This window comes from Miniopterus natalensis, chromosome 4 (genome assembly GCF_054644295.1).
Source record: "Miniopterus natalensis isolate mMinNat1 chromosome 4, mMinNat1.hap1, whole genome shotgun sequence".
In the NCBI taxonomy this organism is placed as follows: Eukaryota; Metazoa; Chordata; class Mammalia; order Chiroptera; family Miniopteridae; genus Miniopterus; species Miniopterus natalensis.
Window position 1 is genome coordinate 79,138,605 of NC_142084.1, and position 11,129 is coordinate 79,149,733.

General features: G+C 53.8%; 1 protein-coding gene across 5 annotated transcripts; it reads right to left on the reverse strand.

Annotated features, from left to right (window-relative positions):
- Window positions 1-345: 345 nt before the first annotated feature.
- On the reverse strand, window positions 346-7,740 carry ZNF692 (zinc finger protein 692). Of its 5 annotated transcripts, none has more exons than XM_016210619.2 (11): window positions 7,412-7,737; window positions 7,072-7,103; window positions 6,453-6,716; window positions 5,905-5,953; window positions 5,689-5,814; window positions 5,178-5,399; window positions 5,013-5,090; window positions 4,833-4,911; window positions 3,304-3,418; window positions 892-991; window positions 346-800 (listed from the first exon to the last, which is right to left on the reverse strand). In XM_016210619.2, the coding sequence occupies exons 1-11, from the start codon at window positions 7,672-7,674 to the stop codon at window positions 497-499; spliced, it is 1,632 nt and encodes a 543-aa protein (XP_016066105.2). In that variant the 5' UTR covers window positions 7,675-7,737; the 3' UTR covers window positions 346-496. The 5 variants fall into 5 exon arrangements, with proteins under 5 accessions (XP_016066105.2, XP_016066106.2, XP_016066107.2 ...); XM_016210620.2 differs by having other exon boundaries at window positions 6,453-6,548; window positions 7,412-7,736; XM_016210622.2 differs by having other exon boundaries at window positions 661-800; window positions 892-942; window positions 7,412-7,740.
- Between the last annotated feature and the right edge of the window lie 3,389 nt (window positions 7,741-11,129).

The window sequence follows — 11,129 nt, forward strand, 5'->3', positions numbered from 1 at the left end:
GATTTTGCACCAGAAGGCAAGACTCTTTGGGCCTGTATATTTGCTTCTTCTGGTTAATAGGACATTGTAGACCAGGGTCACATACCTGTATGCCTGCTCATTCATATCTCCAGAATGACTGAGTGCTCCCCCTGCTGTCACAGCCTACCATGCTCCAGTGAGAGTGGGTGTGACAGTCCACAGGAAGGGCTGCAAAGTTCCCAAGCAAATGGGAAAAGCTGGGTCCTTGAGGTGGGGGCCTGCAGAGAGGAACAGGGCTCGCACCTGTGCTGCACATCTAGCAGTCCCTACAAAGGAATCAGGATTCCTGCGCCTCAGGTGCAAAAACACACTCTGCCCACACACTTCGAGGTAAAACACTGGCTTTATTCTGTCCTGTAGAAAGACTACTACAGCCTTGCTGCCTGGAGTCCAGTCCTGCCCATGTCCTGCACTCCCCATCACTCTAGTTCCCAGGGACCAGGCGGCTGGCCTTTCTTCTCTTCAGTCACTGTTGTCACTGCTTAGGAAGCAGGGTCACAGCCTGAGAAATCTGAGCGGGCCTGCACCCTTCACTGGACCCCAGGAATGCAGGGGCAGAGATGCTGGAACAGGGCTCCACTGGGCTGAGCTGTTCTGATGGGGCCAGGAGCAGGGCCGGGTGGCTTTTGCTGCAGTGAGCTGCGACGCTGTCTGGCTTCTCAAAGCACTTGCCGCAGACCTCACAAGGGAAGCGCAGGGTGGCTGCTGTCTCTGCATGCTTGCGCCGGTGCCAGTTCAGGGAGGCCTTCTGGCGGCAGGTGAACCCGCAAATCTCACACCTGTGCCAGGGTCAGCAGAAGGAAGTTAGGGGCCCCAGCCCAGTTGCCTAAGTGTCCTGCTGGCCCCCTCCTCCAACACCCACACACTCACTGCAGGGGTTTCTCTCCAGTGTGGATGCGCCGGTGGATGACCAGGTTGCTGCTGGTGCGGAAAGACCGGGCGCAGAATTCACAGATGTAGTCCCGGGTGTCTGCGGGGGCATGGGGACACCCCAGCATCCATCTCCAGGCTGTGGCCCCTGCCCACCCACCAGCCCCCACAGGAGTACTGTTCCCATTCAGCCTGCACATCACATCCATCCTGACCCCCAACAGTGAGTGCCCTGTGGCTGCCAGCAATCCCCTTTTTTTTTTCCTGGAACCTGCCCTCCCTGCCACCTCCAAGCTTTTCAAGGTGTCCTTTAAACCCGTCCCAACACCACTCTGTATACCCTGCCATCAGACCACATACACACACCAGCAGCCTTTGCCCCATTACTCCCATGCTCCATACAATGCTGGCTCCAGACCTTCTCTCCAGCCACTCCTAATGTCAGTTTGCCTCCTACTTGGCCAGTACTCACTTCGCTGTTCTGTGATGTGACCTTCATTGACCTGGCCACCCATCCTTTTCAACCACCACTCCCAAGACATACCCCCTATTACCACAATTTCAACCATCTGAGTTCCAGCCAGAGAACTGGCTACAATATTCTAGTTTGTCCCGCTATGATAATCCTGTGCGTGACTCCAGGCTGCCAGTCTAAGGCCCAATGCCTACCTCTGCCCCTCCTCGCCCTGTGCTGTTTCTAGGGCAGCTGCGTAGCCTTCCGTTACTCACACCAATCACCAGTTCACCCATCCCTCTCTTCCTCAGCTGTACCTGCTAGGTTAAAATCAACGCAGGATAAACACAACCCTTGGCCTGCTCCAGGCCTGCACATGTATAATGACGGGGCAGAACCCTCCTCCCCCAACCTCCCCTTTCATGCACCAGAGGTCTCAAGGGCCCGCATGCCTCTGCATTTCCCTGGCCAGCTCACTCTCCCCTTTGGAATCCAGGAGGCCATGTTTGCACCACCTCCTCTCCAGCAGCCCCATTCAGCACTGAGCTTGTTTTCAAGTCATCAATAAGAGTGAAGCCCAGAGAAGATGCTCATATCCTGCCCCCAAATTCACCAGCCAGCATGTTTCTGTGCCCACATTCGTGACTACCACCTGCACCTCTGAGGCCACTGCCAACTGTGCCTGAGACACCTTCTCACAGACGAGAGGTTGCCCACCCCAAAGGAGTCAGTCTTTCCTTTCTGAGGGATCGGCCCCATCTCTGTGCCCCCAGCTTGCAGCTCCATTAGCTAAGACCCCTGAGTTGTCCATGCTCACTTTCTCCACTTCCTTAGCTCCTTCCTGTCTGGAACTCACTCCATTCTAGCTGTCATCTCCCTTGTCATGCACTATCTGGTCAAGGATGGCTTCCCACCTCCATGTCTGGTGGCCTGTCCTCAACCTCCTCTTACCCAGCCCTGGCAAAGGCACAAGTCCTCTCCTTTCCCCACCTCCCCAGCACTGTCTGTTCGGTCCTTTGACACCAGTTTCCTCACCTGCCTTGCTGGCTCCTCTGCAGCTGCCCTTCCCACCTGCCTACTCAAGCCTCTTCACCTAGGCTTACCCCTTCCACATGGGGGCATGCCACCCACAGCTCCAAATACCACCCATGTGCTCATGAACCCCCCCCCCCCATATCCTCCAAACTCCTGATTCACATCTTCTGGGATACCTATTTAACATGCCCCAAATAAAAGGTCCCTTTCCTAAAGCATGTGTCTCTATTATAAGAAGCCACATCACCTACTGCCCCGTTGCTCAGGCTAGAATCCAAGTCACCTGACTCCTCCCCACCCATCCTACCTGAGGCTACTTTGTGCTTCCCACAGCAGCCCTTCTGGCTCCATCACACTCTCATCAGCCTTCAGGCCACAATCACTGCACACTGCACATTCCTGCAGTCCCTTACTCCACATGGCAGCTGCAGCTCTCCTTTTATAGTCAGCTGTGTCCCTTCACTGCTCAAGACCCTGAGATGGAGCCCATCTCATTTGCCCAGAGCCAAGCCATCCCCCTGGTAGTCTTGGGCCCCCACCCGTCAGTCTTCTCATCCTTCCCACACGCTGCCTGTGGAGATGGACAAGTCTCCATTCCTTTCAATGATGTCTTTGCTCAAAGCACCTTCCCTTTCTAGCAGAGCAACTCCTCCCCCATGCACTCCTCACTTCTCTGCTTTCCCATCTCTTCCGTGCTCTGTATCATGAGTGTGGACATCTTAGGAGGTGAGGACTGCCTGCTCTGGTCACTGAGGCGTCCAGCACCTACAACAGTCTCAAGCAGGTACGTGCTCAACACACAGGGAATGCAGGATGAGTGTGTGAGTCACCTACAGAGGGTGTGACAGGAACCATGTGTGACAAGAACTGCAGATAGTTGACAGGCCCCACAGGGGAGGTAAGGAGGCATTCCCCCCACTGACCACTATGCAGCTTCACATGCTCCTTCAGGTGTTTCTTGAAGTTGAAGGACTTTCCACAGGCTGGCTCTGGGCAGGAGAAGGACTTCTGGTGGATGTGCTGGTACTTCTTGTGGTGCTACGGAAGGGAATGGTCTCCTCAGGGAGACCCAGAGCCGACCCACCGGACAGGCTCCTCTGCCCCGAACTGTCACCGCTGGCTCACATCACCTATACACGAGCATCGCCATCCCATCCTGACCACAAAGTGCCCTCCTACTGTACCCCTGACTTCTATGATCTCACCTCCTTGCCACAACTTCCCTTTTAGTGCCCAGTTCCCCAACTATGAATGTGTTGCCTGCCGCGGATGGGACAAGTCGTGGTGGGCACGATTATCCTCTTCACTGTCAATATTCAAGAACACTGTCACCCAGACAGCCTACTTCTTAGTAACAGATCACTACGGAGATATATTATATGGTTTTCTCCAACATCTGCTTTGGACACACACACACGTGCTCTCAACCTGGAACACTCTTACGGGTAGGGTGTTCTTCAACCTTGACTCCCAAGTATTTCTGGGATATAGTTCTCTTCTCATGTGACCCTGTTCATACCCTGTCTCATTAAATCCCATGGGCTTACCCCTCCAAAATCCCACTTTCTTTTCTTTTCTCTGACTTTATTTAATTTTATTTAATTTTTTCCACTACCACTCATCCCCTCTATGCCCTCTTCCACCTCCACCCATGCCCCTCCCCACCCCTGCAATCACCATACTGTTGTGCATGTCCATGAGTTCTCTCTTTTATTTTTTGCCCACTTTCTGAGTTAAACTGCTGTTGGGGGCGGCTTCCGTTTCCTCCTTGAACGGGCTCAGTGTATCTGACCAGCCCTGCTGAATGTCCACAGCCCAGAGCTTCACTGCCACTTGGGGACTCTCTCCCTCTACTTCCTCCTGGTACACCCATGCCTCACCAGCCCTGTGTGGGCCCTCCTCAACCCCCAGACCTGCCCTGTGGGCTCTGGCTGAGTGTGGGTGTGGGCCCTGCCCTCTTTATGCCTCAAACTTCTCCTGTAGTGAAGATGGGGACAAGACTCAGGGACCTCAACACGATTACACACTAGCTGAGGAGCCCTGGGCAGTGCTTAACCTTTTGTACCTCACTTTCTTCGTTTGCAAAGTGGGAACAGTATCAGTACCTACTCCCTAGGGACACTGTGAAGATCAACAGGTCAAGTATTTACAATAGTCACTATCACCCAGAGAACCTGAGAATGCTACCTTCATCTCCTGTGGCCCCCAGAGGCCATGCAATAAGCAGTAGTGGGCAGTGGTTGTGTGTCCAAGGCTGGGTTTTCTGCCTTCCCTACCAGTCACCTGGTTTAGTCATTATTAGTACAGGTACGCTCTGCATGTCCACCCCAACCCTTCTTTTCCTGACTCCCAATCCCCCCACACCACAGGCTCCTATGCCTCAGCTTCCCCTTCAGCCCTTCTCTTCCACCAAGGCCACACGGAACCCAACCTGTGCCCCTCACATCCTCACATTCAAATACTGCCGGTTGGAGAAGATCCTTCCACAGCCAGGGAAGTCACAAGGCAGCAGCTCCTTTTTGGCAGCTTTCCTTGGGGAGCAGAATCGGGACAAGCATGAAGACTCCTGCAGGCTTTCCTCGGCCTCCCTCCCTCGTCTCAGCCCCTTTCAGAGACCTTCCCCCAGTCTTACCGAATTCTCTTGGGGCCAATCTGTGCACTGTCCTCATCCCAGGCTACAGCCAAAGCAGACTGGACCTGACTCCCAGGGCTAAGAGCAGCAAAGAGGGAGCAGAGGGCCTCGAGGGAGGGCCATGTCCCAGGATACCCCTGCCCTCTGTCTTAGTCATCAGGTTACCTGGCCAGGGGCTCAGTTTGCTGGGCCACTTGAGGGGTCTGATCGAGCTCTGACTGTACCCCGCCTTCCACAGACACAGGAGCTCCAGAACCCAATGAGGATGCTGATATGGGTGGTACAGCAAGAGAAGTGGGGGCAGCTGCAGGGGCCAGAGGTGTTTCTCCCTCCTTAAGTGCATGGGTGACAGGGAAAGTGGGTGGTCTGGGGGCATCTGGCTCACAGCTGAAAAATGAAGAGGATGACATTATCTCTCTGGGCCCTCAGCCAGCCACAGCCCCACCCTAGCCCCTAAATCGGGAAGATCCCAAACTCAGAACAACCCCATACAGGCCTCCACTCACACCTGCTTTCAGCCTTCATTTCCCCCTAAAGCCTAACTTCACACCTCTCCACCCAATTCCAAGCCTCCAGTTCTTTCTCCCTCCCCACCAAGTCTGCAAAGCTCTGTGTCCCTGGCCAGCTGCCCCCACCCTCCTGCTCTGCTCAGTGCCCTCCCTCAGCCCCAACTTGCTTGTCTGAGGAGGAGCTGTAGGTCCACGGGCTGGCATCACTGAGCATCTCCTCTTCACTTTCATCTTCAGCCTCCTCCTCGTCTTCTCCTGGGGGCAGGAAGGACTCCCGTGGGGGTCCCATTCCCCTGCAGGGGCAAAAAAGGCAAGCCTGAGGTTCTGGTCCCTCACACCTACTATCCACCAATTGAGCCTGCCCCTGTTTCATCCAACCTCACCTGGGCAACCTCTCCTCCTGAGTCCTCTCCTCATGCTCAGATTCCAAACCTGTTGGCACAGGTGGGGTCAAAGGGGAAGAAACTCTGGCTGGAGGGATGAGGGCAGGTGGACTCTAAGGTCTAAATTCATGGGAGGACTCTTAGGAAGGGAGAGGAGGAAGGGGCAGAGGCTACTACAGTGGGAAAGGGTATTTTATTTTAAAGAGGACATTCACATGGTTCCAAAAAAATACAAGTATAAAAAGGTACACTATGAAAAGTCCCCTTTCCAATACTGTCCCCCAGGGCCTAGCTCTTCCCACAGGCAATCTGGTTTCCACCTACCCTCCCACAGAGATTTCATTCGTTCAAAAGTACTTTCTCCCTTTATTTTCCCACCAAAATACACCTTATTCTGTATTTTTCTTTTTACACCTAAAAATGTATTTCCTTGACAGCATAGTTTTTTTCCACCGAGAAAGGATCATTTTTAGAGAACAGGGTTCTGAGCCGCAGAGATGGAAACCCTTTTCCCTTCCTATTCTCCACGACTCTTCTCCCCAGCCTACCTGCAGGCTCCTGCCCACCCCTGGCCTCTGGGCACCAGCTTCTCTGGGAAGTACTTGGAAGGAGGGCTGGCTTGGGTTCCGCTGGAGGTGTGGGGCCTGAAGAGGGGCCCCAGGAGAAGGTGTGGCCTGCTGAGCACTCCCACACAAGCCCACCATCTTGGCCCCCAGGCCCCCGCAGCCCAGGCACCAGGCTGCACTCTTGGCTGTGGGTATGAGATAGGAGCACCAGATACTGCAGACCCTTGGGGGGCAAAGGCTTAGGACCTAAAGGGGTGAAGGTGACAAGTCAGAGCGAGCTGGGTTGCCCCCTACTCTCATCCTTGAGAGCCATACCCAGACAGCCTTGCCTCCTAACACCCCTGGGCAACCCTGGTCCCTAGTTCAGTTTATCATTCTTCAGAGCCCCAACCAGCAAGGTCCTGAGAAACTGCTCCCTTCCCCACAGTCTGCTCTCATCTAACTGCCTTGGGCTCCCCAACTCCTATCTCTTCCCAAACTCCCCCAGGGTTCCCTCTGATCCAATCCCCTTATGGAGAGTGTTCCTGGGTCACACCACTCGCTGTTGCCCCTCTTCCCTCTCTGGCACCTGAGCCCCTAACCCCAGCTGCTGCCTACCCACCTGCACAGAGCACACAGCCTGAAGAAGTGTACCTGCCAGAGGGACAAGAGGCACGTCAGGTCGGGACCAAGTGGAACAAGTGGCTTCAGCTATGGGCACTCACACACTGAAGGGGGCAAGCTCTAAGGGCCCCCTATTCGCTGAGGGCAAAGAGGGGTGGGGCAGAACCCTAGGAGGCCAGAAATCACACAGGCCATACAGCTGAAGTGAGAAATGGGCCCGCAAGGAGCAGTGGGCCAGCACTTGGGGTGGGGGTGGGTGGGGGACGCTGGGTGCTGCGCTGGGTGCCCCACGCCCCCCCCCCCCCCCCCCCCCCCCCCCGATCCCGTCAGTCCCTAACCGGTCCAGCAGGAACTTAGCGAGCTGCGAGTGCAGGGAGAAGCCCAGCCGCTCCTTGAGGAGGCACCACTGCTCCATGTGGCCGCCCAGGCGGATGCGACACTTGCTGCGGCGCGCGTCCAGCTGCCGCCGCTTCTCCCGCCGCCTGCGAGACGCATCTGCCGTGGAGGCAGACATGGGCCTGGGGCCTGCAGGGCAGAGGACGCGCGTGGGCCAGCCTGACCCGCCGCTCGCCGGCCGGCCTCCGAAGTCTCGGCAGGGCATGGGCAGGACCAAACCGTTTCCACAGCACTCGCTGCGGCGGGTGGGAGGTTGGGGACCCGGCCACCGAGCGCAGGAGCGGCGGGCAGGGGCGTGAGTCCTCCATGGGGAACTCCTCCCAGGAGGGGAGCCGGGTGGGGAACAGCTTCAACTGCAAGGATGTTTCGTGCGCGCTGGGGGCGCTCTGCACAGTCGGGTCGCCGTGGCAAGGCCGGGGGTCTGCAAGGCGCCCCACCCGATCTCAGGCCGCAGCACTTAACACGTACAGAGCGCGGGCCGGGCACTGCAAAGGCCACCCGGGGGCCGCCCCGAGCGCCCGGCAGGCCGGCCTTACCTGCTTCTCACGGCGCCTGCGCCGCCGCCACGCGCGGGCGGGACAGCAGCGGAAGGACGGGGCCCACCTTCCGAGCGCCGCCGTCGTTTCTCCTTTAAGAGCAACCCGTCTCCCAGCCGGGCTGTGGCCCCAGAGCGGAACTGGGTCCGGCCGGGGAGGAAGAGGTGGGGGAACGCGGGGGCGGGCGCTCGGCGCGCGCCTGCGCACTGCCTCCCGGTAGCCGACTGTGGCGGGAGCGCCGTGCGGGACGTGGCGCTCTGTCGCTTTCGAGGCGCGCACTGCTTTCGGTGACCAAAGGCTTGACTGCCCAGGGGTCTACCCCCGCCCCCAGTTGTTCCTACTATGTACGTCCCCTTCAGTTCCGCCTCCCCTTTTGTCACAAACAAACGCGTGTTGCAGAATCTGCCGCCTTAAAAACCAGCTGGAGCCCTTTCAGCTTCTCAAGGCCGCTGCCAGCCGTAAGCTCACTACCTCTGTGCCTCCAGGGTCCTCAGAAAAGTTGCCTAGATTCCCTGCGGATCCTTATTCCTACTATAGACTCGCCATTCTTCCTACTGTAGACTGACGGAGCTTTCCTTGCCACCCAGGCACTGGAATGCGCTTCTCAAGGCTACTTGCGGTGGCCACCATGTTGCCAAATGCACTGGTCGGTTCTCTGCCTTTCCACCCTTAGAGCACCATCTGAAGATGTACATCTTATCTTCCACAACACCACCCCCTTGTCTTCCGTGACTTCACACCCGCCTGTGATTTTCCTTCCTCTTTGGCTTCTTTCCTTGGTTGGACCCTCTTCTGCTGTCCCACTGAAACACAGATTGTGTGTCCCCTGACTCGGGCCCTGGACCAAGTCTTCTCTCTTCTTGGGCTTTCGAATTGGTCCCATGGCTTTAAGTACAACTAATCCAGATTTATATTTCCAAGCTAGCCGCCTTTCGGTGCCACACTCAAATCTACGGGCCTGCTTGACTCTCCATGGATAACTGAGTTAGGAACTTAGCAGAGATACATGCTACCTGATATTTTCTCACAGACGACTATGGCCAACACATAACACCTATTAATTCTTGCCCCCCACCCCTTTCCTATTTCAGTAAATGTTGCCATCAGCTACCCACTTGCATAGAGAAAAACAACTAGGAATCATCCTGGACTCCTCTCCTGTGATACCAACACCACATACATCAGCTAGTCCTGTTGATATCTCCAAAACCAGATCTCGAATCCAGTCACTTCTGGCTCTCTCTACTGCTAAAGCCCTACTCTGAGCCACAGGTACGTGTTTTCTGTGGTTGCTATAACAAATCACCACAAACTTAATAGCTGAAAACCGAAACTTATTTTTTCAGTTCCAGAGACCAGAAATTTTAGTATTGCGATGTCTGTATAGCCCTGGCTGGTATGGCTTGGTTGGGTGTTGCTGTTGGTTCAGTACCGGGTCAGGGCACATGCCGGGGTTTCAGGCTCGATCCTCGGCAAGAGAGATGCAGGAGGCAGCTAACTGATGTTCTGCTCTCACATCTATGTTTCTCTTTCTCTCTCACTCTCTCTTCCTCTTTCTTTAAAAAAAAAAAAAATCCACATAGGGGAGAATCCTTCTCTTGTTACGGCCAGAATTCCCTGACTTGTGGTCACATCACTGAATCATTGTCTCCCTAGCCATATTGCCTCCTCCTGTCTGTATCAAATTTCCCTTTGCTTCTCTCTTTTAAGGACACTTAAGATGGAATTTAGGGCCCACCTGGATAATCCAAATAATCTCCCCATCTTGGTATACTAAAACAATCACATCTACACAGTATTTGTCCAGATAAGGTAATATTCACAGTCTCCAGGGATTATAAGGTGGATATCTTTTTCCAGACCATTTTTTTAGCCTGCCAGACCACCACCATCTTTCTTCTAGCTCATTGCCAGCTCCTCCTAATTGATCTGCCTACTACTTCCACTCAGTGTCACAAAGCAGGAAGCATAACCACAAAGCGCAAATTTTCCACTTAAAACCTTTCAGTGGTTTCTAGTGCAATCTAAAACCCTTACATGGCCTTCAGGCCCTGTGAGATAAGACCCTTGGCTGCTTCTCCAGCCACTTCCCTGTCTTCACTTTGTCTACTCTGTCCTAGCTACAGCCACCTTCTTGCTATTTCTCAAGTGTGCCAAGTGTGGTAGAGGGAATCTAATCTCTCCTGAGTGCTCACCCCCAGCTCTTCATGTGGCCGTTTCCTCCTTATGTAAGTCTTAACTCCAAGATCACCCAGTGAGAAACATCCTTTCTATTGTTCTCTGTCCCCCTGTGCACTCTTCTGTCTCCTTCAAAGCACTCATCATTCTCTGAAATCTTACTTGCTTATATATTTGTTGCTGGTATATGAATGTTGGCTATCTCAGGCTTCTTCTCTGTGGCCTAAATAGCCCAAATTATGTGGTGTTTAGTCATAAGCTACCCATAGGATAAGCCAGTATGCCTTGCTCATACTGTCATCTTGATTTGTGGTACCAACAACTCAACATTGCCTAGTATAAGATAGCAAGGAAGATCACCCACCTTGTTCCAGATACTTTACTCATTAACGAAGGTAAAACCTTCATGGTCCCTTAATAGACATCTGCAGAATCCTATCTCCTCCGTCCTGTGGATGAAATCACAAGCGGCTTCCATAATCTTGGTTACTCTTAGATAATCAGTCCTTTACTCCCTTTGAGACCCAAGAATACTCTTGGCTCTGTTATGATACTGTTCAAAATAATAAAACTAACCTCCTTAGCCCTCCCAATAACCCTCTCCAAAGAAAACGTTTTATCCAATCATCTTCTCTTCAATGTCTTACCTCATTGAAGTCAGGGATGAGCCAAGTCTCTCAAAATAGTCACCAGCTCCCTCCTTTGTAAGTCCTGAACACCAGCACTAATTTCTTTGGCATGGAGGGGAGGATTTGCTATATTTTTTCTCTGCCGTCAGTGCTACCTCAGCCAAATTTGAGACTTAAGAGTTCCATTTTATCATCCCATTAAAAAGACTAAGATTAAATTTGAGATTTTTGCAGCTTTAACTCTGTTGAGTTACACAGTTTACAGTCGGTTGAACCTGCCAATTCTTTTTCACATGTGAAGTTGTTAGCGTAGGTGG

Excerpts from the sequence above, each read along its gene's own strand:
- ZNF692 (XM_016210619.2), bottom strand. The coding sequence starts at position 7,674 with ATGCCCTGCCGAGACTTCGGAGGCCGGCCGGCGAGCGGCGGGTCAGGC. Across the intron at positions 7,104-7,411 it reads GCTAAGTTCCTGCTGGACCG|GTACACTTCTTCAGGCTGTG; the intron begins GTTAGGGACTGA and ends TCCCTCTGGCAG. Across the intron at positions 801-891 it reads ACTGGAGAGAAACCCCTGCA|GTGTGAGATTTGCGGGTTCA; the intron begins GTGAGTGTGTGG and ends ACCCTGGCACAG.